The 24,205-nt window shown below is 45.5% G+C and overlaps 1 protein-coding gene across 1 annotated transcript in view; it reads left to right on the top strand.

Annotated features, from left to right (window-relative positions):
• Positions 1–24,205, top strand: part of LOC125952393 (uncharacterized) — a 34,804-nt gene that overhangs the window by 7,996 nt on the left and 2,603 nt on the right. The window contains exon 3 of the mRNA XM_049681846.1: positions 3,408–3,459. Coding sequence (XP_049537803.1) covers positions 3,408–3,459 — 52 coding nt within the window. The remainder of the gene's footprint in view (positions 1–3,407; positions 3,460–24,205) is intronic.

Raw genomic sequence — 24,205 nt, 5'->3', positions numbered from 1 at the left:
CTGGATACCACATGCCCATCGCAACGGTCACGCTGGTCAAATCTAATCGAATCTAGCAAAACCCCCGTAGGCCGAAGGTGAAAATTAAAGCTACGAACAGAGAGAGAGAGAGAGATAGAGAAAGAGAGCAAAAACCTGCTGACCGGGCAGGTTTTTTGGTCGTGCAAATTTTCAACCATCTTCTAGGAGAAGAGGCCAGGGTTTCTCCCTGGCAGCGGTTTTGAATATTTCGGCCTCTTGGTCCGCCCATTTGGTGAGGTTCGGGAGAAGTTGATTTGTGGATAATTTGCAAATTTTTCGACGACGCTCGCAGCCAGTGCAGCAGCACGGCAGTAATAATTCGTTGGATTAGTCGATTAACCCGAAAAGGGATGTGGTTTTTTTCGCGATAGTTTTCATTAAAGATTTGCATAAAATCTTGCTTTTGCCGTTTTACATGCGGTTCGCTTGCAGCTCATTTGGCTTCATTAAATGCACGCGAATATTGAAGCGAATATAGAAGAGATTTCACTAGTTTTATGATCAAATGAAAGACCGCTGGTCCAGTGATCTATGTCATATACTATTACCAACTGGAGAGTAATTAACGGGCAACAAATGTTTAAAAACTGATTTTTTTTCAAAACAACAACTAGTGCCAGTGCTGTTGATTGAATCAGTCTAACGCTGCTGGCATTGAACAGCATACCTATAGCAGCGATCTAGTGTTTGCCCTTCGACGACGACGACGACGACCCTCTCGAGAGGTCGCTGATGGTAGTGTTGGTGAAGGGAACCGCGCCATTAGGCTCTTGACGATGACGATGGTGGTAGCATACGGAGGTAGCGCACTAAGTGGCCGATCTCTCGCGTGCGAGCCACCTAGTAAACACTTCGATCGAGTGGCTACTGACCGCGTCAGTGGCGAACAGGTCACCTGCTTTATGTGCAATGTCAACACCGTGATCGAACGACGCGAGCGTTCGTTGAAACTCAAATCATGTTTGCTCCTTGATGGCGATTGTTTTCTATTAACATGGTACGGAGTTTATCAAAACGGAGACCCTTTGCGTAAATCTAACACTAAATGCTGCTGCTTGTAGAAAGTTACAAAAAAATTAAGATCGCAGATGATCGTTCTACCGTTTGCTTTGACTCCTTATAGCCCTTTCTGCCGAAATTCCCCCTCAGGGAATTTCAACCCTGAGACCCTCATTCGGGTGACTTTTTCTAATAAATTTTTCACCTACCCTGGTAGGTTCATCATCATCATTAGAAGAAAAAAAAAACCACGACAATGCCGCAATGACACCATCACTGAGCACGCATGGTTTACCGCTCCGAAGTGCAAAGGGGTTGCGAGTGCGCACGCACCTCCAAACAGCACAACGACCACCATGCTGAAACCAAATGGTTGAAGGTCGTTCCGCTCGCTTGCCTTCGCTCCTTTTTGTGCCTTTCCACCTTCAGCGCCGACGAGCGACGAGTTAATCTGTGTCATTGTGGCAAACGGTTAGGTTTCGGTGCCCCGAAACCGAAGCAATCATCGAGTGCGCGTCATCGTTGCGACCAATCCAAGTCCAAGCCTGCACGAATTGCACCTCAAATTGTGGTGTCGCAGCAGTAGAAAACGGTTTCGGTTAGCGGGAGAGGTTGCGACAGCTTTCATGTTCATGCCAAAATGATGATTCATCTACTGGCTGGGTTGACTGGCTGGTGGCTATGGAAAGCTCAAAGCACTCGAGACAAGCAGTCAGTTCATTTGATGCCACATACTACGCTCGTCAGGTGATCGCGTATAATTGCATTTGTGCCTTGATATATCGTCAGTTTGCCTGAGGTTCATCATTTCCAAGATAAAACTGATGACAATCCTTTCCGAATGCACCGTACTGGCAGCTGCCGCCCGATCGCCTGATGAGCAGTACGTTACCGCAAACAAGCAATTGACGGTGCCAATTGCTCGTATAATATTTACATTCGTACAGTTCTCCGACGACAAACCGTTTTATGCCGCCCATGCTAATGGCAATAATCATCGCGCAGCTTCATCGGTTCGAATGGGGGGTTTCGGCTTTTGTCGAGAGCTGTCGAAGTGTGTTGCGAGCCTGTCAACACCTTTGTGTGCTGATCGTTTTGGGCATCGCTCCTGGGGATTCCGAGATCCCACCTCTTTTTTGCGTACATTTTGGAGGAAGGGCAATCGATCAAGCATAACCTTCCCTCGAGGGGAGGATTTGTGGTGTATTAATTTCCGTCGAAAAAGGCAACAGTTGGTTGCCAACATGGTTTACGATGCGTACTTGTTGCGCATCCTTAAGTGTGCTTCTGAATATTTCAATTGCCTTTCATATCATTAACACACTCTCTCACACACAAACACACACATCAATGAAATGGAGTCCAGTAATCTGTTGATAAAAATGAATTTTAAAGTCAATCTGCTGCCCTCGACCTGGTGTATGCCCAAATGAATAAATCCGTTTGACCACGAATTTACTCTTAACACATCGTCGAGCTGAAATCGAGTTAATGTTCAATTAACCAAACAACACATCTGGGCTGGGTGGGAACATCATCATCATCATAATGAGTTAATTATGGAACGATTCACGCTCACGTGCCCCCGTTTGGTGTGTCCTTTTGTGGTGCACAACGCGTTGTGCCATCCCTTATGTTATGCCTTCTTCGGATGGCCGGTAGCCCGAATGCAGTGGCGTTTTGCGGATTCTTTACACCACCACCGTCCACAGTTCTCGTTCTCTTCTTCCGAGCCAGTTACAAGCGGCGCACGTGGAATGTATCAGTCCATCACACCACCAACCACAGTCGTTCGTCAATTCGTCAGAAGCGAATGATGACAGCGATGGAGGTGAGTGTCTCGACGTTAATGAATTAATTATGCTGCTGCTGCTGCTGCTGCTGCTGCTGCTACTGCTCTTCCCATACCAGTTTCGCACTGTAGCACACGTGTTTTTCGAGCCGGCTTTTATGAAGATTCCCGATTCGCTGCCGTTGTTTTGATCTGCTGTGGGATGATTCGGTCGATGGGCGATGCTGCATTCGCACGCGAGTGGGCTGCCTGCCTCCATTCATGAGCATCTTTCCGGATGGAAATGTTTGTTTGTTTTTTGTTTTTGGATTTCCTGATTGGAATGAGGTCAAATTGCTACCGAATAACTCGGAATCGTAGGACGATACAAACGTCTGCGAGACATTGGTGGTGGGTTTTGGACTGGCGATCGTACATTGGCAATGCTTTGATCGCTTTCTTCGTGTGGGTTCTTTCCGTAGCTGAATAACACTTCCGCGGAGGCCGATGCGGTAGATCGTCTGTGTCAGTACGATCAGGAAGTGAATTTGCTACATTTACATTTACATGAGCTAATACCGTGCAATGGTTTAACTGTTTCATCTTTCATTTACAGGTGCAACCGTGGTGTCCTGGCGAGTCAACAATCAGGAACAACTGTTTGTTAGGTAAGTGCTGCGGTAAAGACACATTCCCTGTTATGCAAAATTGATCTTTGGTGTGATCACCAAAAATTATCATTGTTTATAATAACGCATCGTGTTGACTACATGCAATCATACATTTTTTAAATGCTAATATTTGTGATAGCGATAGGTCGTGGCATCTGCTTTAATTATTCTAATGGACGCTCATACGCTCTTCACACGCACTGTCCGCCCAGAGAACTTTGCGCTCCCGATTGTGTCCTACTTGCTGGGTCGGTTTTCAAACCGTTTGCACCCTGTTGAGCGCCTCGCACCCATTTTTTGTATCTAATTCCCTTAAAATGTGCGTGCATGTTTATGTTTCTTTTTTGAGGTCGAAACACACCGGACCATTCCGCATCGATAAATGTCATGATAAGTCGTGGTTTCTTCTTTTTCTTGTTCTTCTTCTGAGGGTTTATTTTTTTTTTCCATTTTTTTGTCCTAAAACCATTTTATCAATCCGGCATGTTCGGTTTGTTTTGTTTGTTTTGCTCAGCACAGCACCTTTCTAGTGTGCTGGAGGTAGGGTTGTTGCCAGGCACGGTACCGAGTGGATTGTCCTCGTTAGTCCTCGGTGCGTTGCAAGTAGAAATATAATTTGACCAACAGATTCCTGGTTCACTGGTTTAGCTTGCAGTTTCGTGAATTACAAAAAAACTTTTATGTCTCAATTTATGTCTCCACATTGCAAACGGATTGTTCCTACTCTCTCTATTGTATTTCGAATCGTGTAATTTCAAGCATAACACTATTCAGCGGCTTCAGGTTTCAGAACGCATAGCTTCGTCTGTTTTATTGATGAATAGAACATAAATCAATTGTGTGGCCGCCGAGAGTTAAATGTAGAAATTATATTGAAAAATAGAGAGCCCTTCAGGGTATCAAATGAACAATCATATTAAGCATCGTCTACGTGTCTCCAACATTCTCTGACCCACTCGTTGTCTGTGGTTTATTTAGATTTTTTTCTGCGTCCCTTTGCGAGGCTGTTATAGGGACAGAGGTGTCTAGGCTTCACATACCTTTTTTTTAAATACCCTTAGTTTCATTATGCTGCGCCACATGGTTACCACCAAAAACGCACATACACTCATGTCGCCAGTAACGGTTTATGTATCGCTATTTATGTTAGCTTGGCGGGAACGCGGGTTCCGTGGATCCGGCAGGACACACGCACCCCTTTTTTTGCCACCGGACATCGCGGTGTTGATGGTGCCAGCAATGATTTAGAGAGTAATGGTGGAGGCTGGCGGTTGAAGCGTGATTTTTCATCCTCCATCCACCGACGCCAGACACACCGACAAAGTGATATCCATCATCAGCAGCATCCGCAACCTCCACCGGACCGGATTCCCAGGCCTCGCTGGTGTGGCTCGGTGCTGATGAAGGATGAAACAGTATCCTTGCTGCCCATATACCGAGAGCCCTTGGAAAACGGTCCGTGTTTTTCTCTCTCTCTTTGTTTCGTGTTGGTCGGATTCCGCGTTCGCCACGATAGCGTGATTGGTTCAATGGAGACAGAAAGGAGAAAAAAAAGTTGGCGTCCGCGGTGACCGTTGCATTGCCGTGTGGAGGAGAAGTGAATCGGCGTGGACAGGCCGGGCCGGGCAGTGACGGTCACCACTGGGCTCACGGCTTCGTCGCATCTGCTGAGCGTATGTAAACTTTGAATTTAGCATCCCTGTTACCATGCGGAGGGATTTTCGTGTTTTCTTTTTGCGTTTTCGCTCGCAATCACCTATTAGTGTTGGGGCTTCGTCCTGATGAGCCTTTTTTTGTTTTTGCGCCCCACGTTCGCACTATGCAACTCTGTGCGGTTAGCTGAATCCGGGCTGATAGTAGTAGTAGTAGTAACTGTAGACGTATGTTTCACGGGCGTTTTTATGCGATCGAAAAAAAAGGGAAACCGTGGGTTGACCGCGGTGGATATGGCTGTACAAATCGTGCTGTGAAATTCAAATCACGCGGTCCGGCGTTGTGTTACTGCTCTGTTCAGCGCTGTTCTTTTGCATTCGCTGCATGTCATTGCAAAAGGCACACCTCCCGTTGAAATAGTGACTTTTTTAAAGTTTCATGAGAATATTACTGGAAAGTAATTTGAATGTTCGCTCAACCCATGAAGGACTCCAATAAAATGGTTCAAATTTCAGCTTTACTGGAAAATAAAAACTTTAGAACTTTAGTTTCCGATTTCTCGTTGATACCATCAGTCTGACATTCTAACCATTTTCATATTGCCGGTGTGACCGAAGCACCATAGCAGCCAAACGCGCCACCATACATACTGACCACCATACATGATGACGAACAAGGCTTAGGTGGGGTGATGGGGAGGGGTAGTGCCAGCGCGTGGTGCATGCAGATTTAATTTGCTTCCGACGAAACGTTTCATGTAGAGCTAATAGCGTTATTTTTTGTATCCGTGTGTCCGCATCCCTAGAACAATGTTCCCGCTTTTTTTTGTGTGAGATTTCATTTAATGAAAACCACTACCGTGCTTACCACCCTCCCTTGTGACTTCACCAACAGAAGTAGCGTTGACATGCAACCAACCGCTAGAACCGGATAGGAGGGTGAGCACCGTGGTGCAGCTTACCTATGCTTTATGTATATTATGTATATTTTTTTAAAATAATTTTTAATGGCTTTTGTGATTATATTTGCATTCCATCGTTTACAATACAAATACTAAGCCGATGTCAGGTGCTGAACTTACGGGTCAATGATAGAGATCGGACCGTTTGGGTGATAAAAGGGACAGGGGATCGATCGCTGAATAACTGGGCCGTGGTTGTGCGTGTATGTAGGTAAATAGACTTTTTTTTTGTTCCTACTGTGGCCGAGAGACACATATTTACCACCAGTGGGATATTTATATTAGCCTTTGTTAAACACTTTTTGTTTTTTTTTTCGCATACGAGCAACTTTATTTAGCAGGAGCAAAAACGCCCGAAACTAAACAATTTGTGATGCACACCAATAGGGAGCATATAACTAAAACGTTATGTCGGCAAAGATGGGAGTGGAATGTGCTGTGCGGTTTTATTATATTTTTAACATTCCTCATTTCATGTTGATAAACTGTGATGCATTCCCATATTTATCATCCGGGTTTATGTGCATCTTTGGATCAATACTATTCCGAGTGATAACATTTAGTTGATGATGGGGGCTATAATGGTACGCAGAACCGAAACATGATCCTATATCGAGCGGTCATAATGCTTCCGATACTATTCCAATGAAGGTTTTGATTGATTTGGTTGATATGCCTTGAATAAGTGCTGTTCTGACGAGTAATAAATTCTAGCTCAAACCGTTTGACTATTAAGCAACTAGAATGGTATAGTTATAGCCTGGGAGTTATAACAGTAGTAGTCATTTTGCCATGTGTTTACAATTACATACAACAAAAAAACATTTAACTAACCAATTGATAATATTGAAATAGTTAGACAATAAAAAGAAAGAAGTTTGTTGAACAGAAAAACAACATTGCGCTAAGCATAGTTGGGAAAAGATTTACGTTGCGTCGCCTTTGTTGAACTAACTAAAATGGTTGCAATGATTGTTTTGTGAACAAAGCTTGAATCTTCATTTAATAATTTCCAAATCTCTTACATCATCCTATTCTCGGAAAGAGATGCTTTTTGTACTGTTATAAAAAGGTTCTTTCAAAGCCCCAGAACCAGCTGGTAGATTAATACCCGATGATTTGTCCTATCGCCCGCCATTCTTATTCTGCTGCAGCTCTGCTTGCCAAAAAATGTTGAAACAAACGCAGCCATAGCCGGAATCAGTATGACGCAGAAAAGGGACCAGTAGTGCGACGAAAAACTCGTTTCCTCTGGCACAGAAAGGATGCTGTGTGGAAACTGTAGCAAAGCCATCAAAATGGTGGTCTAGCAGCAGTTCTGCCTCTTCTGTCCGCTCCCATGCCGGTATTCAGAAATTTTTCTTTTTCATCCCTGTTTTTGGTGCTACGCTTTAGGGCGAGAGTGCATTTTTCCCGTTCGCACTATTCTGCTGGCTGGTGTGTCTGACGTTTTTTTCTCTCCTTTTCCTCTTATGAAATTCGGTAGAAAAAGAGAGATGCCATTGCCAGTAAGCGAAAGGTAAAGGGGCGAGAGCGGTCAAACTAACGTTATTGCGCGCTGCAGGTGGAGGAAACACTAAAAGAATTTCGCGGAGAGAGCACACGCAAAAATATGGAAAACTCGGAGAAAGCCAATGCACTGACAGGGAGGAAAAGGGGGGGACATTTAGTTTTTCTCTCCATCCCTTGTTCGTCACGAAGAGAAAGAGAACAGCGGCATTGCTAGCGACTGGGCGACGGATGTTCCGCAGCCGCCAGGCCTGTCATCGCTGAGCGTATTTCCTTTTTGCGTTTGGGTTTTCCACAACGTACACTACTACTACTACTACTGCTACTACTGCTACCAGACGCAAGCTACCAGCTTTGGGCGCCATTTAAGTTTCCATTTTCTGCAACAACTATCCCGGAACGTAGGGAGTACGCTCGGAGCACGAGACTGGCACCGGTGCGTCCTTCAAACCTGCCGCAGTTTGCTTCTGCCTTTTGCCCAGGTCTGAGCAGCAGGATCGAGCTTTCCAGGTCGAGACGGCATACGGTCGTCCGTCGGTTCCGGTAAGCTTCTTCCGCAGGGCATTGCAACCTTGGTGCATCAGCATTTTGGCATTTTTTTCGCATTTCGCCACGAGCCCTGTATGCGTGTATGCGCAAACGACAGAAGGGAACTGGGAAAGGGAAAAAGGAGGAAATCAAGAGGAGAACCAGAAAACGGGATCCAGGATGAAAAATGCATCGCAGAGGAAAACTTTAAATGAAATGAGTTTTCGTGCCCATAATTGAGGAAGCAGGAAATGGGCTGCAGCGGGATTGTAGCAGAGCTGCACCGTTCCGAGGACCAAGCGAAAGGCAACGGCAAGCATGGCATACTAGGAAAAAAGGAATCGCTATTCGCAGCCCGGTGCGTTTGGTATACGGGCCATCCTGCGCACGGATTTTTTTTCATTCTATCTCGACGCTCTTACGGTTCACGGCGACGGTTGGTACGTTGGGTGGAGATGGAGAAATGCAACGTAATTAGTGGCAACATGCAAAATCTGAAGCGCAAAATAAAAAGGAAATTTGCGCGAAAGCCAACGCAGGCGGAAAAGCGACAGGATGATGATCATGATGATGATTGCTCTAGATGCTGGAGAAGTTGTATAGTTGTAAAACGAAATGCTTGCTTGTCGGAGTTGAATTGTTGTTGTTGTTGCGTTTCATGTTGAACTAACGCTAATATTTCCCTGTCCCAAAAAGTGTATCATTTTTGTTTGCAAATCGTGGATGAAATATGTTAACATATGCAACAATCATCTACTTTGGCATCAGTGTTTCCGTTGCTGATTTTGGTGAACCATTTCCACCTGGTGCGATGCCACTTTCGTAGGAAACTTAAACCTTTTTATAGGGTACAACTTTTCGACAGGTTTGGAGCATTCAATGCGAAAAGCAAGTCCTTTCGGGACCACCCTTTCACCGTTCTGTTCTCTTGTTTATCGCACTGCATCTCGCGGTAGGCTAGTACTCACCATCAGAATGCGATACCGGTCGCCGGTTGGCGAAGTCGTCAGTCTTGGGAAGGAAAAAGTTAAAATGGAATTTTCTTTTATTTCTTCTGACCTCGCTAGGAGAAGAGTGAAAAAACCAAAAAAAAAACAACTCCGTGAAACTTTCCAATCGACGACGGTAACGAGTGCAGCTCACTATATTGGCCCGCGTGGTGGTGCGCCAGTCGAGACAGTGAAACCCGATTAATGTTGCGTACCAGGTAGCTTGCGCTTTTATCGTGTTTTGCAGACGCCAATCTACGGTAAGGCATATGGATGGGGTTCAATGTGCGCGAGAGGGTGTGGGTTAATAAGAATGAGAAGTTTGGGAAATGAAGTGTCGGGTTTTTTTGGGGTTTTTTGTTACATATATAAGGACGAGCGAACCGTATGTTTGGAAGTTTTCGTTGAAGGTCACGAGGAAAACTTTCGAAACCTCTGGTTGCCCGCTTTGAGGCCAATTGGTTCGATGCAGATGACATAATTTTATCCTGCACAGATAGAAGGCGGCAAGACTGACACACACATAACACCGATGGAGTCACCTGGTTCCTCGTGAAATTTATCCTTTTAAGGAGTGATGTTTTTTTAAGTGTTAGTTTGTTCAAACGTGAATTGCGTTTGTAAAGGAAATGTAGGAAATTTTCCAACTGTAGGAGTTATCAACGGCAATCGGCAATATGCAAGGTTTACGCGAAAGAGTCGCGAACAAATTGTTAAGCAGAATAAAGCTCCATTGCACCTGGGCGTATTCATCCGATGCATCAAAGGAACTTTCACCAATGGCGTAGAAGGATGGATGCTGCACTGCTTCAGCATGACGGGAAAAGCTGATGCCAGATGAATGTAACGTTGGCGAGTGTTGGAAAAGTGATCGTGAAACACACTGAGCTCGTACCTCATTGTCTGACGTAACTTAATGAAGAATTCTTTTTTTGAAGAGTTTTCAAAAGAAAGAATATATATTTGCACTTATGAAATGGTTCAGAAGGAACGATGTATTGTTACAACAAATAATTGTTTTACTCTTTAAGGATTTAATCTTTTGTTTCTCAATTTCCCTCATCCGACCTAAACTCTCTGCGTCATTGTGTCCTTTAAAGTTGAATTTCACATTTTCTCACTAACTCATTTGCTGCAGAAGCAACACTAAAGCTGCTTTCACATCGAACGCGTTTTTAAAAACGCCAAAGTTGGCGTTTTTTGACGCAAAAGCTTAATTTATTGTTCACACCTAGGTTGCGCGAAGGTCGATTTAAAATACACGAAAAATAGCACCATATCACTACCGCCACCTTATCAAATCATGATAAATAGTTTAATCTTCACGCAAAACAGTTATTACCCGGATTTCAACACATTCCTGCCAAAACAAATTGCAAAACCAAAGGGCAACGCTGGCTTGCCTGCGTAGCCTGCTACAGTCGGCTCAGAACCTGCCACAATCTGTAGATTTTTACAGATCCGAAAAAAAAAACGCCAACTTTTAAGCTCTTCAAAAGCTCCAAAAAATAGCTTTCGGTGCGTTACGTGAACACTTCCATATATTTTGATGTGATACAACCGTGTTTTCTGCGTCAAAAAACCTGCTGCGTCTATTAGTGGCGTTTAAACGCGCTCGATGTGAAAGCAGCTTAAAGGACGATCCCCCCTGTGGTCCCTTTCATTCTGAAAAGTCTTAACGTTGCAAGCTTTAACGAAAGATGAGGTAAAAGTAAAATGAAAATCAAAGGACACAGTACGATGATGCAACCAACCCGGGAGCCTCTGGTCGTCTTGCTGCAGTGTGTCCGCATAGGTTTCGCAGCGGCAGTCCCGGCAGCGTTGGTTATGGTGCCGGTGCGTTCACTCGTGAGCAGTTTTTTTTGGGCGTGGATGAGGGAACATAAAAAGTTATTTCTCTCCCAAAAACGAACCATGAAAGACGGCTCGTTACGTTGGGAGGTGCAGGGCACGATAGTTTGAAGTGGATTTTAGCAACCGTTCGTTCTGTCTGCCTGCCTTAAAGTGCAGGAAAGCTTGCAGCGAAGGTTGTGGCAAGCGAGTGGGTGACAGACGATCCCGTGTAAACGGAATGCCGGACGACGACACGAGACGAGTGATGGAAGTGTTTTTCGCTATACCATCTTTCTCGATGCTGCACATGGCTGACGCAGAGGTCAAGGTAGGTTCGGAATTTAGGAATATGTTGCACAGGAAGTGTAGAGTGGGCTGAAGATGCCGAGGAGCAAATAAAAATACATCACCTGACGAAGACGACGACGATGACTACGTCTTTATATTCATGGTTCGCCAGCATTTTGTGCATTTTTATCAAACTAGTGCAAAGAACCTTGCGATTAGGGGCAAAAGGATGAACCAAGAGCTCAAATGCTGGGAAAAGTATTACACTTTAGACGGCGTAAACTGCACGGAACATTAAATTAGCGCGATCCAAACCATTCAAGTGGAGATGTAGCATACCGACGAATATGCCGCGGCCGGAGGTTAGCATTTTTGCAACAGTTTTTTAAGTTTCAAATATGTTCGCATTACAGCTTGTTAAGCCTTAAAAAGGACAGCCAGCTTGTGCTGCATTCGTTCTTAGCAACTGATCGTTTTCTTTCGGTTCTTTTGAATCGAGAGAACTGAACTGTTTCTTTTTTACTTATTTTAGAGTGTTCGTGAAGGTGTTTTATATGCCTTCTAGAGAACGGTTGCTGTACTGTGTAGCGATGACTTTCTGATGCTATAAGAGAAGCTCACTCTTGCCAATAGATCCCTGAAGGATATTCGTTAAGAAGCACACATCAATGTTTTTGCTAAAAAATAAATGTTTTCTTTGTTAACGGTTACAGTTACGAACGAACTGTTTTCCTCAAGTATACTTTCTTAAATTATAAGCAGATGTCTTCATTCAGGGGATTTTAGATTTCGTCTCAAGATACGCTGTCGGAACCGGGACCTTTCCTTTCTGATAATGCAAATTTATCCGCCACATAAAGGAAATAGCCCAGTACCTTGTACGCTCAGCTCGATAAGAATCGAGATGCAAGACACAATTACCATCCACTAACCTTTTTCGTATCATTTTCCTTTGTGTTTGCGCCGTTACTGGTGATCTAGAAATGGTATTCCATGTAGCAACATAATCAAATACGGTTTTAAAAAGGCCCTCGACCTGCTGCTGGCCGAAAGATTCGAATGGAAATCAGTTTTTTTTGGTCACCAGCTGACAGAGAACGAAAAAGAAATGGAACGAACCACTTCCACTTGCAAAAGGCACGAGGTGGTACCAAGTATTTAAGACTTAATGTAACCTTAATGATTAATGTCGCCCTTGCTTCGTTGGAACGGTCGCCGGGCACTGGCATCACACTGGACCTGGGGAAAGAAATTTGCAAAAAACGATCCATGAATCGCTTTGAAGACAACGGAGAGGAGCAAAAAGTACGCTAATTAAATATTAAACATTAACATTTTCCACTCAGGTTGGATCGGTGCGGCGCGCCAATGCGAATGTGTGTGTGTTATGCTGGTTTTTTTTACGTAATTTTCATCCGACTGGCCCTTGTTCTGTCTGGTATCTTTACTTTTGCAAAAGATTTTCTACTTTCCACCTTTTGCAATCGCTCGAGGCGTTGTTTGGGCTTTTGGGGTCTGCACCGCTGGACAAGGAGGGTCAGTTTTCAGCATATTGAATTGAATAATTACTGAACTGTGCGGAGCCAAGGAAAAAACCCACATACACAGACACACAACCAAAAGACGAGAGAAGCGCCTAATAGGTTATTGCACACGCCGCAGTTGGGTGCCGGATGGAACTAAATTTAAAATGGGCACGAGAGAAGAATGAAGTAAAATAAAATAATTTTATTAAAACTATCGATCCTACTGCTCTGTGTGGTTCATTAAGAATACGTTTCATCGTTTCCAGAACAGATTCCGCTCTTTGTACCATGACTTTTGGTATAGGGCAACATTGTCGCAGCGCGCCATTGGACTGCTGCCCTTGTGACCAAAGACTGCTCATCGATAGAGAGCAGCACATTTGTTGCCCAAAAAGTTAACAGAAATCTCGCAAAAAAAACCGCGATATGCGTTCGGGAGCGGTATATTCACGTGTCTGTTGGGTTTTGTGGTGCACCGACCGCGCAGCGCTGTCTGTCAATCAATCAACGGTATGTTTTAGAAGGGACAGTACTACCGGACCGATCGGACGGTGCGCATGCTGCACTTTTATGCTTCGACCATTGGCGATTCATTCATCTTCAACCGAACATTTCATCGTCTCCATTTTTGATCTCCCATGTTGCGCTGTGCGATCGCTCGTGTTAGGTTTTTGTGAATGTTCTTTAAACGGCTTTGAAAATCTGACAATTTTAGTTGGTTCGTCATTATAAAATTCTGTTTCTTTTTCACTATTTTTAATCACAAACGTTTCTGCCTTTTCCTACCCGTAGAAGGACGTTCACAGGTGGGCATCGTCTTCTGTGTTCGTTTTTGTGCTTAACTGCAATCGCTAACGTTTATGCAACGCACGACAGGCTATTCGTTCAATCGGATTCGGTTAACCATTTCGCTTGTTGGTTGCTGCTTCCTTCGGAAGAGTGGCAACAATTGGGTTGTTTGACGTTATAATTGGTCTCCATATATTCCGTAGAGAAGTCTGTTTGGTTCAGAAGGTGTAGGATATTTTCAATGAGTTGAATTGACTTTTATTGCCGGTCAGTGCGTGGTGTTCGGTATTGCTGGTCGACGAAGCTTTTCAATCGATTGGTACAACGAATGAATGACACGACCAACCGATTGACAGACCGTGTGAGGTCTGGAAGTATAATGAAAGAGAAAAAAAGGCAAAGTACATGAATAGATTGCGTGTCCGGGCATGATGCGTGGGAAATGTTATCCAGCAACCACCGGCCATGCCATCGTGCTGTACTTCTTGCGTTGGCAGCAGTAATGCTGTGAATTATTTGTCGATTTTTTCATCTTATCTTTTTATCAAGGAAACATATGCTGCTGAATGATCCTCGATACATGGAACATGGTACTCTATTCATTGCGGTACCCTTGTAATGTTTTTTTTATTCTTAAAAAGTGTAGAAGTATGAGGGTAAAGTAGGCGTGTTTAATGTATTGATACATGTAATATTCGTTTCCATTATGTTTGTTAATGAAATTATTTTCTTCAGGAGGTAAGGGTATTGTGGCTTTTATTTGATTCAATATCTAAATCAAATGATCAAATTTACTTCCTTAAAATGAAACTCAGACATGGTTTAAAGAAACGCTTGCTCGCTATCGAACAGATGTAGGAACAAAAATTCCTACCCCAGAAAATTTCGTAGTACACCCAAAACAAGCTCCTGAGGTGGTTTCCCCGAAGCAATCAGGCGCATTCTGTACACATTAAATTCAACTTCAATTATTAAACACTTAACAGCAAAACGATTTTTTGTAAACTTGTGTAGAGTGCCAACCAACTCTTAACTCGACGGAGGCGTTAGGCCGTAAAAGTTTAGACAGCAGAACCAATCCAATGTGTTGACTTGCAACGCTACGCTCCTAATCCTCTCCACGTGTGGCGTTTTCGTGGGAAATTGTGGTTCACGAGAATCCTAGAATCCGTTGATTGCCCACTTTAGCACGTGGCCACGCGCCCTGTTTTCGTATGTTTGTGGAAGCAAGAAAAAGGATTGCGTATTCGCGAGGCCTGTCTCTCTCTCTTTGGTAGGCTTTCGATGCGACGCCCAATTTTGCAACGCTCCCGGCAATTTTTTGGTGAACTCGATGGTAATCCAACGTGGTTTCCATACCGCTAGGAATGAACCTCCGGTGGAATGTTCCACATTTCACTGGAATCGTTTCCATTTTTTTGGTTAGACAAGAACTCTGGCATAAGATACATATGGACCTGCAAGAAATTGTTCTGACGAATCAACCTTCTGCCAAGCACGAGGCACTTCACAATTCTAGGAATAAGCGTGCTTCTTTGAGGCACACGATGCTGGCAGAAAATTGAATAAGCACCGACCACCGGCGTAAGGTTGTTGGCGCTGGATTCTTCGAGGTGCTGGCGGCAAAAGCATATGTTTGCCGAGAAGTGCAGCTTACATAGCGAGCTATCCTTGCGCGTTGGTAGCACGTTTGTATCGAATGGTATCACCAGACACCTTAAGTACCGCGGGTGTCACATTGACTGGCTTGTGTTTGTTATTCTTATCACCTCGTACTTTGTTATTTAGCACCACGCAGCACCTTGAAACCATAAAGGGGAAGTCGCAGGTGAAGTATTAAATCCTCGTTCTATTCTAAGCCTAAGAGTTCCAATAGCAGTTATTGCTGCTTTCCCCTAGCTTGATCCTTGATCTGTACACCTGCAGCATAAACATGTAAAGATATGCTTCCAAATTCTACTTGCAACAATTTTGTGACGATTATTTAACTTGATTACCGAGGAACGATTGAATGCATTTGATTTTAGTTACTCAAATGTAAATTGAAGAAAGTCTGGTCTCAACCTTATCCATTTATGCTAACGAGACCGAGATGTCGTTAGTTTATAGATTTTTTTTGTTTTATTACCGCCATCGTGCTGCCATTCTCGCGAAGGTGCCAGCGAGCGAAACATCTAACCCGAATGCGAATGATTTAAGCAGCGGGAATAGAACCGTTGGCGAGGTTCGCTTCAAGGTCACCCACGATACCAAACCCGGACCAGCATACCTTGTATAGGAACGGTGGGTCGGTTTGCGTATTCAAAGGAGCTACGACCCAGTTTCCGGAATGTGACCAATTCGCGCAACTTCGAAGCGATCAGATAAGCGCAAAACAAGGTGAGTCCGACGAGATCGGTTCGGTGGCGGCTGCCAACCCCGATGCATTCGCATGTCGTTTGCCTTAGCTCCAGATTTCGCCAATGGCGACCTGAAACGCTAAGCACGATGTACCGTTAGATGATTCTTCTTTTGTTTTTTTTGTTCGCTTTCTTAGAAGGGAATGCTTACGGTGGTTTCTGTTTCTGCTGTTCCTCCTTCTAAGGCGGGCTAGAACCGCCTTTCAACGGCTAATTCAACGGGTTTACGAGCGTGTTTCAATCATTTGTGTTTTTTTAGATGCAAAGTTCCATTACGCCCAGAGTGCTAATCATTTCAAACCAATATCTACAAATAATGGAATAATTTTACATGAAAAATTTGCTTTTATACAACATTGTTTAGGTGAAAAAAAAACTAAGAATACATTGTAAAAATGATGTAACCATACACTTTAACCCCTACAACAGCATGTAATAGTTGCTGTGCCTGTAGTCGATTGGTGTTTGGTGACTCTCTAACACATCTGGAACTGGAATGAGCAGTAAGATGAATAGCGTCACATGAATCATCAACCATCTTTCGTTTCGTTCGCAAACCCAGTTCGCCATCCCGGTCCCATCTCAACCCTTGTCTGTTCTTTTGTTCAAATGGTGTTTTTTTTGCACCATCGTCTCCATCCTGTCAAAGTCCCATCAAGTCGAACGAAGCGGAAGAACAGACGACGAACAGCAGCCTCAGCAGGAGCATCAGGCCAGGAATGCGCCACTCTCACGATCAGTCAGTAGCCGTATATCGGAGCGCTTTCCTCGTGGCCAAAATACGGGCCACTAGCTTGCGCAGTGCCGTCGCTTTCTCATACATGGCCACCAGGAATTCCTTCTCTATCACCATTTTCCCGCCACTGTCTTCACTCACTGCCCAAGCTCTGGTGGCTTTATGTTCTCGATCCTCCTCCAACCTCGAGACGAAAATAAAAAAAAACGCTCCAAATGTTTCAAAACTGCCCAAAAGGCACGGAGCTGGCTGGCTTCACTGCCGCGTCTGCCACTACCGGCAGAGGTCAGGGAGACGCGAGATGCCACCTAACAGCAGCCCCGAGGAACTGCAAACGAACGACCAGCGACGATCCAAAGCGTCAGAAACGTTCCGCGTAGCGACCGCAGAATTGGAGGAGGTTTTTTTTTCTTTAGGCGGAAGTTTTGTGCTTCTCCAAAGGGTGTCGCTGCTTGTGTGTCTGTGTCTATGTGCCTCCAGTCGCCGGTTGCAGGAATGCCTTTTTCCCGCCGATTCCGAACCGGCACCGGCACCGGCACTGGCGGCATCTCTTGCTTTCTCGCGCCAGAATCGTCCTCATTCGTCCTCGCTGCGCTCTGGCTTGTTCCGTCGTTTTTTTGTCGTCGCGCCATATCGGCGCGTCGCCTTCAACGCCGGTAGCATAAATTGGGAGCTTTTTTTTGCTGCCACCGGTAGCAGCTTTCACGGGGCCGGGGGCCTGGGCAGAGGCAGAGTTGAGCGACGGCGCGGACACATCGCATTGATCCGGCCGGCAACGAGAGATTAGTTATCGCGCGGAATTCGTTCCAATTCGGTCATTCGGAGAAGTCTGCAAGGAAATAAGGAGCCAGCTTCCATTGTGTGGGTCAGTGCAGGTCCTCGGGACGACGAGCTTCTTCATGCTGGTGCTAGATTCGATCCACCGTGTCCTGGTTGCGCGCCAACATTTGAACTAGACGAACAGGAACGATGATGGGTTGTTGGATGTTAGCAGAAGAAGCTTCAATTTCTGATCCGGACCATTTTCTACTTTAAATGTAACGACCGAACATTAGGTGACGAGAGTTGTCCTGCTTTAAAAGTACCTAAGCGCAACGCCCGTTCCAGTGTGTTATCCTGGGAAAGTCGTTGAAAAAAAGCAAAAAAAATCAGCTTTTCTATTCCTTTTTGCCTGGTCGATCCTGTCGGGTACGTACCGCCTCTGTCTGTGAGGATCCAAAACCTTTCGGTATCGTTTGGCCGTTATCATCGTCCTCGCCGTTCAAGCATTCCACACAAACACCAACACACGTTGCAGGACTGCTCCTGGCGTTGAGTAGATGCTCTCCAGCCCCAACCAGATCGAAAGGAGACAGAAAAAGGGGGGCTGCTTATGTACAATGCGCATGTTTGTGTTTGTCTTGGCTTCGTGTTCGTGGCTCGGCATTTTCATGGTAGTGTTAGTGCCCGTCGTTTGTTTGTTTTTTCATGCAGCCCTTTTCGCATTCATTTTCTCTCCCCCATGCTGCTGATGGTGGTGGTGGCGGAGGAGAAGCGGGGTTTTAGTGTTTTTATGCACGTGGTCGGTCGGGGCCGGTTCCTTCCACGACCGCTTATCGTCACCGGTGGAGCCTCGGGATCTCGGCGGTTTCGTACATCGTGCTACCGGCGACTATCCGGCGACCATCATCCAGAGTGAAAGCGTTTCGCGCGCCACCTACCAACTCTGTGTCCTCCGGGGATGTCTTTTTTTTGTTTGTTTTTCGAAAATAATTTCCTGGGTAGCACATTGAACAGTCAAGGTTATAGAGACGCATAATGTTTAGCATTAAAGTTTGAATCGCTCAATAGCAGCAATGGGTTGTGGGCTTTGGCCACTGCGTCCGCAGTTAAGATAGCTCTTAAGCAACTCGGTTGTAAATTGTTCATGTATAATGTTTTAGTTACCAAAATCAATACTTTACCTCAAAGAACTCATCACAAAATTCCCAAACGGTCTCTCGAGGAAACATTTCGAAACCCTCAGCTCTGGTCATCTCTCTTCCCAATCCATTTAGTCCCTCGCTAAAGAGTGGCCTCGCTAGCTCGCTAGATATCGAGTAAAATATTCCGAATAAAAAAACACCACAGAAATACGGAGCCAAAGCCAGAACCGCAGCACTGTCGTTGGACGGAACGAGCTTGGACCACCAGCAACAGGAGGGTTCGCAAACGACGAGTTCGGAGGCGACGAGGTGGTTCTGGCATCACCGGCGACTGTTGCGTGCTGAAAAACGCTTCCTATCGTTTCGTGGCGTCCTGACCCACGACCATCCATCCGTCCTGCATCTTCTCTTCTCTACTTCTCCGACCCAGTGTCGTGGTTCGGTTCTCTCTGTTTAGGTTTTTATGCCCGCGATCTGCACCGGCACCCGGGAGAAACCTCCGCATCATCATCATCATCATCGTCATTACCGTCATCGTCATCGTCGTTCACATAACCCCGGCCTGGGTTTGGCCGTTTTTATGCTCCGCATCATTTGTCCATTTCGAAGGGGACGATTCGGTGTTCTCTCTGTCTCTTTCTCTCTCTCTCTCTCTCCTTATCTCTCTCTGTTGCTCTTTACGATGTGACCCAAAAGAGAAGCATGGCTGTGCACCATTTCTCTCAGCAGGAGCATCGGTCTTGGTCGCCGCCGCCGTCGCTGCCGCCACCGCCTCCACCGGCATTCGGTTTCACGAACGCCATTAACGTTTTTCACCACGTGCTTTTGCTGAGCACTTTCTATACAAACCCTCCCACCACCCCCTACCACCCCCAACAGTCATCCTTATCCCGCACCGGGTCACAAGGGAATCCTCGCCGACACCAACACACGGACGCGACGGTTCATGTGTCTGGTGTATATAAAGGCAGTTCAGGCAGGTTGGTCCGTCAAGGGTTGGGAAAAGGATCCGGCGTGGAGACGGGACGCTTGATGCGGGACCCACTGGCTGGCACAGCAAAGACAAGCACGTGCACGCTCGGGAAATGCGGTACGCGGTGCCGGGGTTGTGGTCTTCGAGCGGCAGAGCATTTGCAGCAGCAACAACAGCGGCACCAGCAACGGAAGCAAAAAGCGACCGAAAGAACGAACGACGACGACGAAAGATGCAAGTGGCCAGGGCAGGGTTGAAGAATAGAAACAAAAAAAAAGGGGGGGGGGGAGAGTGGGAGAGGCACACCACCTTCGCCTCCAGCAAACCACATGTTTTAGCGTCGGTTAATTTATGGCATTCGAGTGACTTGACGTTTTTGGGCGGGAATAAGTCTGGCGCGTCTCTGGAGCTGGCTGGCTGGCTGGTTGGGTGTGTATGTGTGCTTCTTGAGGTTGATCCAGGAAGTATTTAGAGCAAAAAACCGGGCGAAGGCGACCTTTCGCAACGGGATCCACTCTATGTAATGTGCTGTTGGGGTGTCAGAGATAGAGACAAACAGACAGAGAGAGAGAGAGAGAAAGAGAGCGAGAGGATGAAGGAAGAGCGCGGTGAGAATGTTGCTTAATCCAGCCGGAACCACTGATGATCCATCTCGCCTGCTGCTGCTGCTGTTGCTGGTATCTGGTTCGGTTTTTGGATCAACTCTTCTTCGATCGATGATTCATTTCGAGCAACACTTTCACGCCTCATTTCGTGTTTTGTGTCGAAGGGCGGAAAATGAAGTTAACCACCTGAACGACGTTACGCGCAGCGCCATTCCGGTAGCTGTTTAGCTTCAAACTGCGCTAATCGATTCCACATTACTACTGCTGGAAACATCGTGTTGACAACTGTGTTGTTAACGGGAAAATGATTTCATTAAAAAGGGAATGATTGTGTAAATTTTGTCTTCAAAAATGCTTGTGCTACATCTCACTGTACACCTTTGAGTATTTTACAAAGCGAATCGGAATCACTCGCTTAAACGACAGACAATCAATCGGCAGTTACGGGAGATTGGATAATGAATTTATTAAAAATAATGATCGAATTCGCTGCACCACGTGCCGCGAAATGGCGGCACGAATTGAGGCTGCTCGCTACGATCGCCTTCATCGCGGTTACCGATCAAGGTCTCGAAGGGTGGTTGTGGTTGTGGTGAATGGCACGAGAGGCCCCGCGAGCGCAATGGTAAAACCTAGCCCCTCATTTACATTTCGGTCTCGTTAACCTCTTCGAGTGAGCTAGTGTTTAACGGTCGAAGGTACGCTCACGTCACATGTCATAGTGCGTCGTTGTTGTCGTCACCGCGACCGTTCAGGCTGGTGGTTCTAGGTTGGTTGTTAATTAGATGCTGACTGGAAAGGGGTGCGTGAGCGAACGTGATTAAAAAATGGTTTTGATTTTGTTTGTTTGATCAAACCGAAAGTTCTGCGGGTTTGTGATACTTTTCTTTTTTTATTATCCTTTTTATTGAGCTTTTATATAATCACTCGATGTATATAAGCACTATTACAAAAACTATCTTTGGGATAATTTCATTTGTGATATTTTGGAATAAATTAAATAAAAGTATCGTACAGATAGTTTAAAAGTGTAAATGTTCAGAGCCATCCCACTAGTCAATTGAATATCGAAATCTGTGCAAAAGATACAACCAGTAATGGAAAAAGTACATGCGTTGAAGAAAACATCGTCAACCTTTTCGACCCTTTGTACCGTTCCATTGCTTCCTGTGCGTTCGAATAATGAACCGTTTACTTCTTCGTGGGACCCAAATTGTCGTTAGTTGTGGAATCCTAAACGGTCCAAACGGAACCTTCCCCCTAATGAGCGGTGCGTTTCGTAATGGTTTTTGTACTCATTTGAAAGTGTCAAAATTGATCGAAAAACCAAAACTCATTACAGACATGCTCCGGTGGGGCGAGGATGGTCACTGTGCAAATATAACAAAATAAGGGGGGAGATAACAGTGGGAATCTTTCGTGACATGAGATGAATAATGAAGATGCGGTTGTAACCCTTTCTATCTCTCCCTCTGTGCAAGTATTGCTTTTTTTGTAATCTTCAACATCATATTAGCTACCCCTTAATAGTGGCCGATCCTCTCAGGCCGATGGGATGATCCCCGGAGTATTGACTCATTAAACGATCGAAGGGAAACTGGCTAGGGCTCGGTCGCAATACAAATTGAAACATGACAAATGCCAAAAAACCACACGGCCAATGTAATTGCAACAACAACAACCACAACAAAAAAGGGCCAACGAGTAAAACGAAACGGTGGGCCATCATTCATCTAAGTGGCCCACCTTCATCAAGGACAGTAAAACGAGAATGGTTTACCCGCTTCCCAGTAAACGGTGCTTACTCAGGTGTTGAGCCTCTGTCGGCTGTTCGTTGGGGGCTGTTGCTACTCACTACATGTGCTGGGTTGCTTTTTTTTTATTACACCGTTCACTTGCTTATCCACTGGTTTTTTTTTTGGTGAGGTAGACGTTCGCTAACTCGTATGTGTATTTTTTAATGCCTTAAAATAATTATCACTCGCGACGTTCGTCGCACTGCGAATGGGTTGAAGAGAGTGTGCTTGGGATGAGCTGCTGAGTAACGCTATGTACAATCCAATCTCAAGATGTCGGGAGCGTGCGGATTGCGAGAGCCGTTTGGTTGGATTTTTTTTTTGTGTGTTTTGTTTATAATTCCATTTGCAGCACACCTTAGTTAAGGTGTGTCCCCGTAGTTTGCGTACCGTGTCGTTGGGTTAACACCACGGTCCTATTCTGTTGATGCTGGATTCGTATAGACGTGCGTATTTAAGGTGCAGCTTCTAATAGGCGTGTAGAGTGTGTTTGGCTTTTTTAACGCTTCATTTGTACCTGTCGAGTGTGGCTTAGCCTCACATACTGTCAGAAATGAAAGATGTAAATCTTGTATTCCATTCCATGAGTGACACTTCTTGTTGTAGCCCTATGTGTTATGCCTAGGAGGAACTAGGACATCAGAAGGTGTGATATTTCTCCATTAAGTGCCCAACAACATGCCACCGTTTAGTAGCAGCTAGATTCGTATTCCTCCCGGACTCCTGTTAGCTTTTAATGCCAATAATTGAAAATGTTGAGTCCTTTTAATGTCTCTCTACTTTTCGGAATTAAGACAATTACAAATTATAATAATAAATTGTAAATTTGTGAACATTTAACTTTTGCTATTTGCATGTATCTTGGGTTTGTTGAGGGTATTCCTTTCGTCATGCTTCCATTAGATATGTCCATTAGATATTCCAGATACATTCGCAGTTGATCAAATGCAACTTCTTAAAAACTCAGATAGGCCTCCAAAGTGACCCCAACTGACCCGTTCCGCTGGAAATTCAAATGACTTTCTCTACCCATTCCCTATCATGCAGATGACACGTCTAGCACCTGCCTTTTGCTCCCGCGGGTCGCGATGGTAAAGAAAATGTTGAGGTTCCTTCACCTCAACCATCCTCAAGAACCTAATAATTTATCGAGCATCCTATTCGAAGCTCACGGCGGCTCCAAGCAAACAGCAAAAAAAACTTACTCAATTTTTTCCCCCTTTATCGCCGAACTACCAAAGACTGATTGCCTGTTTTGCGCCAGTGGACGACGGTGAAGGCGCGACCCAACAGAATTGATGATGGCTAGTCCACCCCTTTAGGGGGGAACGGATTGCCATCTAACGGTGTAGCTCCCGTTAGTATCGGAAATACATGAATTTATAATCAATTCCCCGGGCCACGCGGTAGCCATGGAGAGTGCGTCTAAAGAGAGAAAGAGAGAGGGAGAGAGTGGAGGAACCGCAGCGTCCAACCAACACCCGTGCCTAATTTGAATCATGAGCGAGCACGGGTGCCAGCGCATCCTGAGCCAGCGGCAATGAGGATGCGTAAAGGCGGGGTTCCTGATCCCAAAACCAGCCGAAAAAAAAACAACAACAACAACAGGAAAAGGGGCAAAGAAGTCAAATTACCCACCACCGTCAGCCCTGCCAGCAATGGCGTTGAACAGCGCGACACGGTTTGCCCCGAAAAATCGAAAGCAAAAAGCGATCAACGGACAAAGGGACGACCGGGCGCTGCCTGGCGCCGGTGAGCCTTTCTTGATGAGGTCGAGGAAATTAATGAACTTGAAAGAATAAAAAAAAGAACCGTAGAGCGAGAGAAAGAGACAAAGAGAGAAAGAGAAAAATGGGAGACATGTACTAAGATCGCGAGGGTGAAAAAAAGGAGTAAGAGACAGTTGCCGCTCCATCGCACCCTCGCAACGGATCGTAGCTGGGGACCAACCCGGGGCAGCGGAAACAGTAACCATTCGCCATTCGGCCAGTTCAACCGAGATCCACCGGCACCGAGATCGGCCACGGTTCCGTCGGTTGTCCGGTGAACGGTAACTCGATAATTGATTGCTGAAAAAAAGTAATTAACTAACCGCGCACCTCTCTTCCTGCCACACTCGGCCCGCTGGCCCTTTGCTTCGCCTCTCATTACCATACGAAAAGTGATGGACGGCCATCGGTCAGAAGCTGCGGGCTGATGCGAGCTAAAGCGTACTCACACATTACGCGTGATTCGTAACGCGAGCCAAAGCGTG

The sequence above is a fragment of the Anopheles darlingi genome, chromosome 2, assembly GCF_943734745.1.
Source record: "Anopheles darlingi chromosome 2, idAnoDarlMG_H_01, whole genome shotgun sequence".
Taxonomy (NCBI): Eukaryota; Metazoa; Arthropoda; class Insecta; order Diptera; family Culicidae; genus Anopheles; species Anopheles darlingi.
This window is presented reverse-complemented; position numbering and strand designations above follow the sequence as displayed.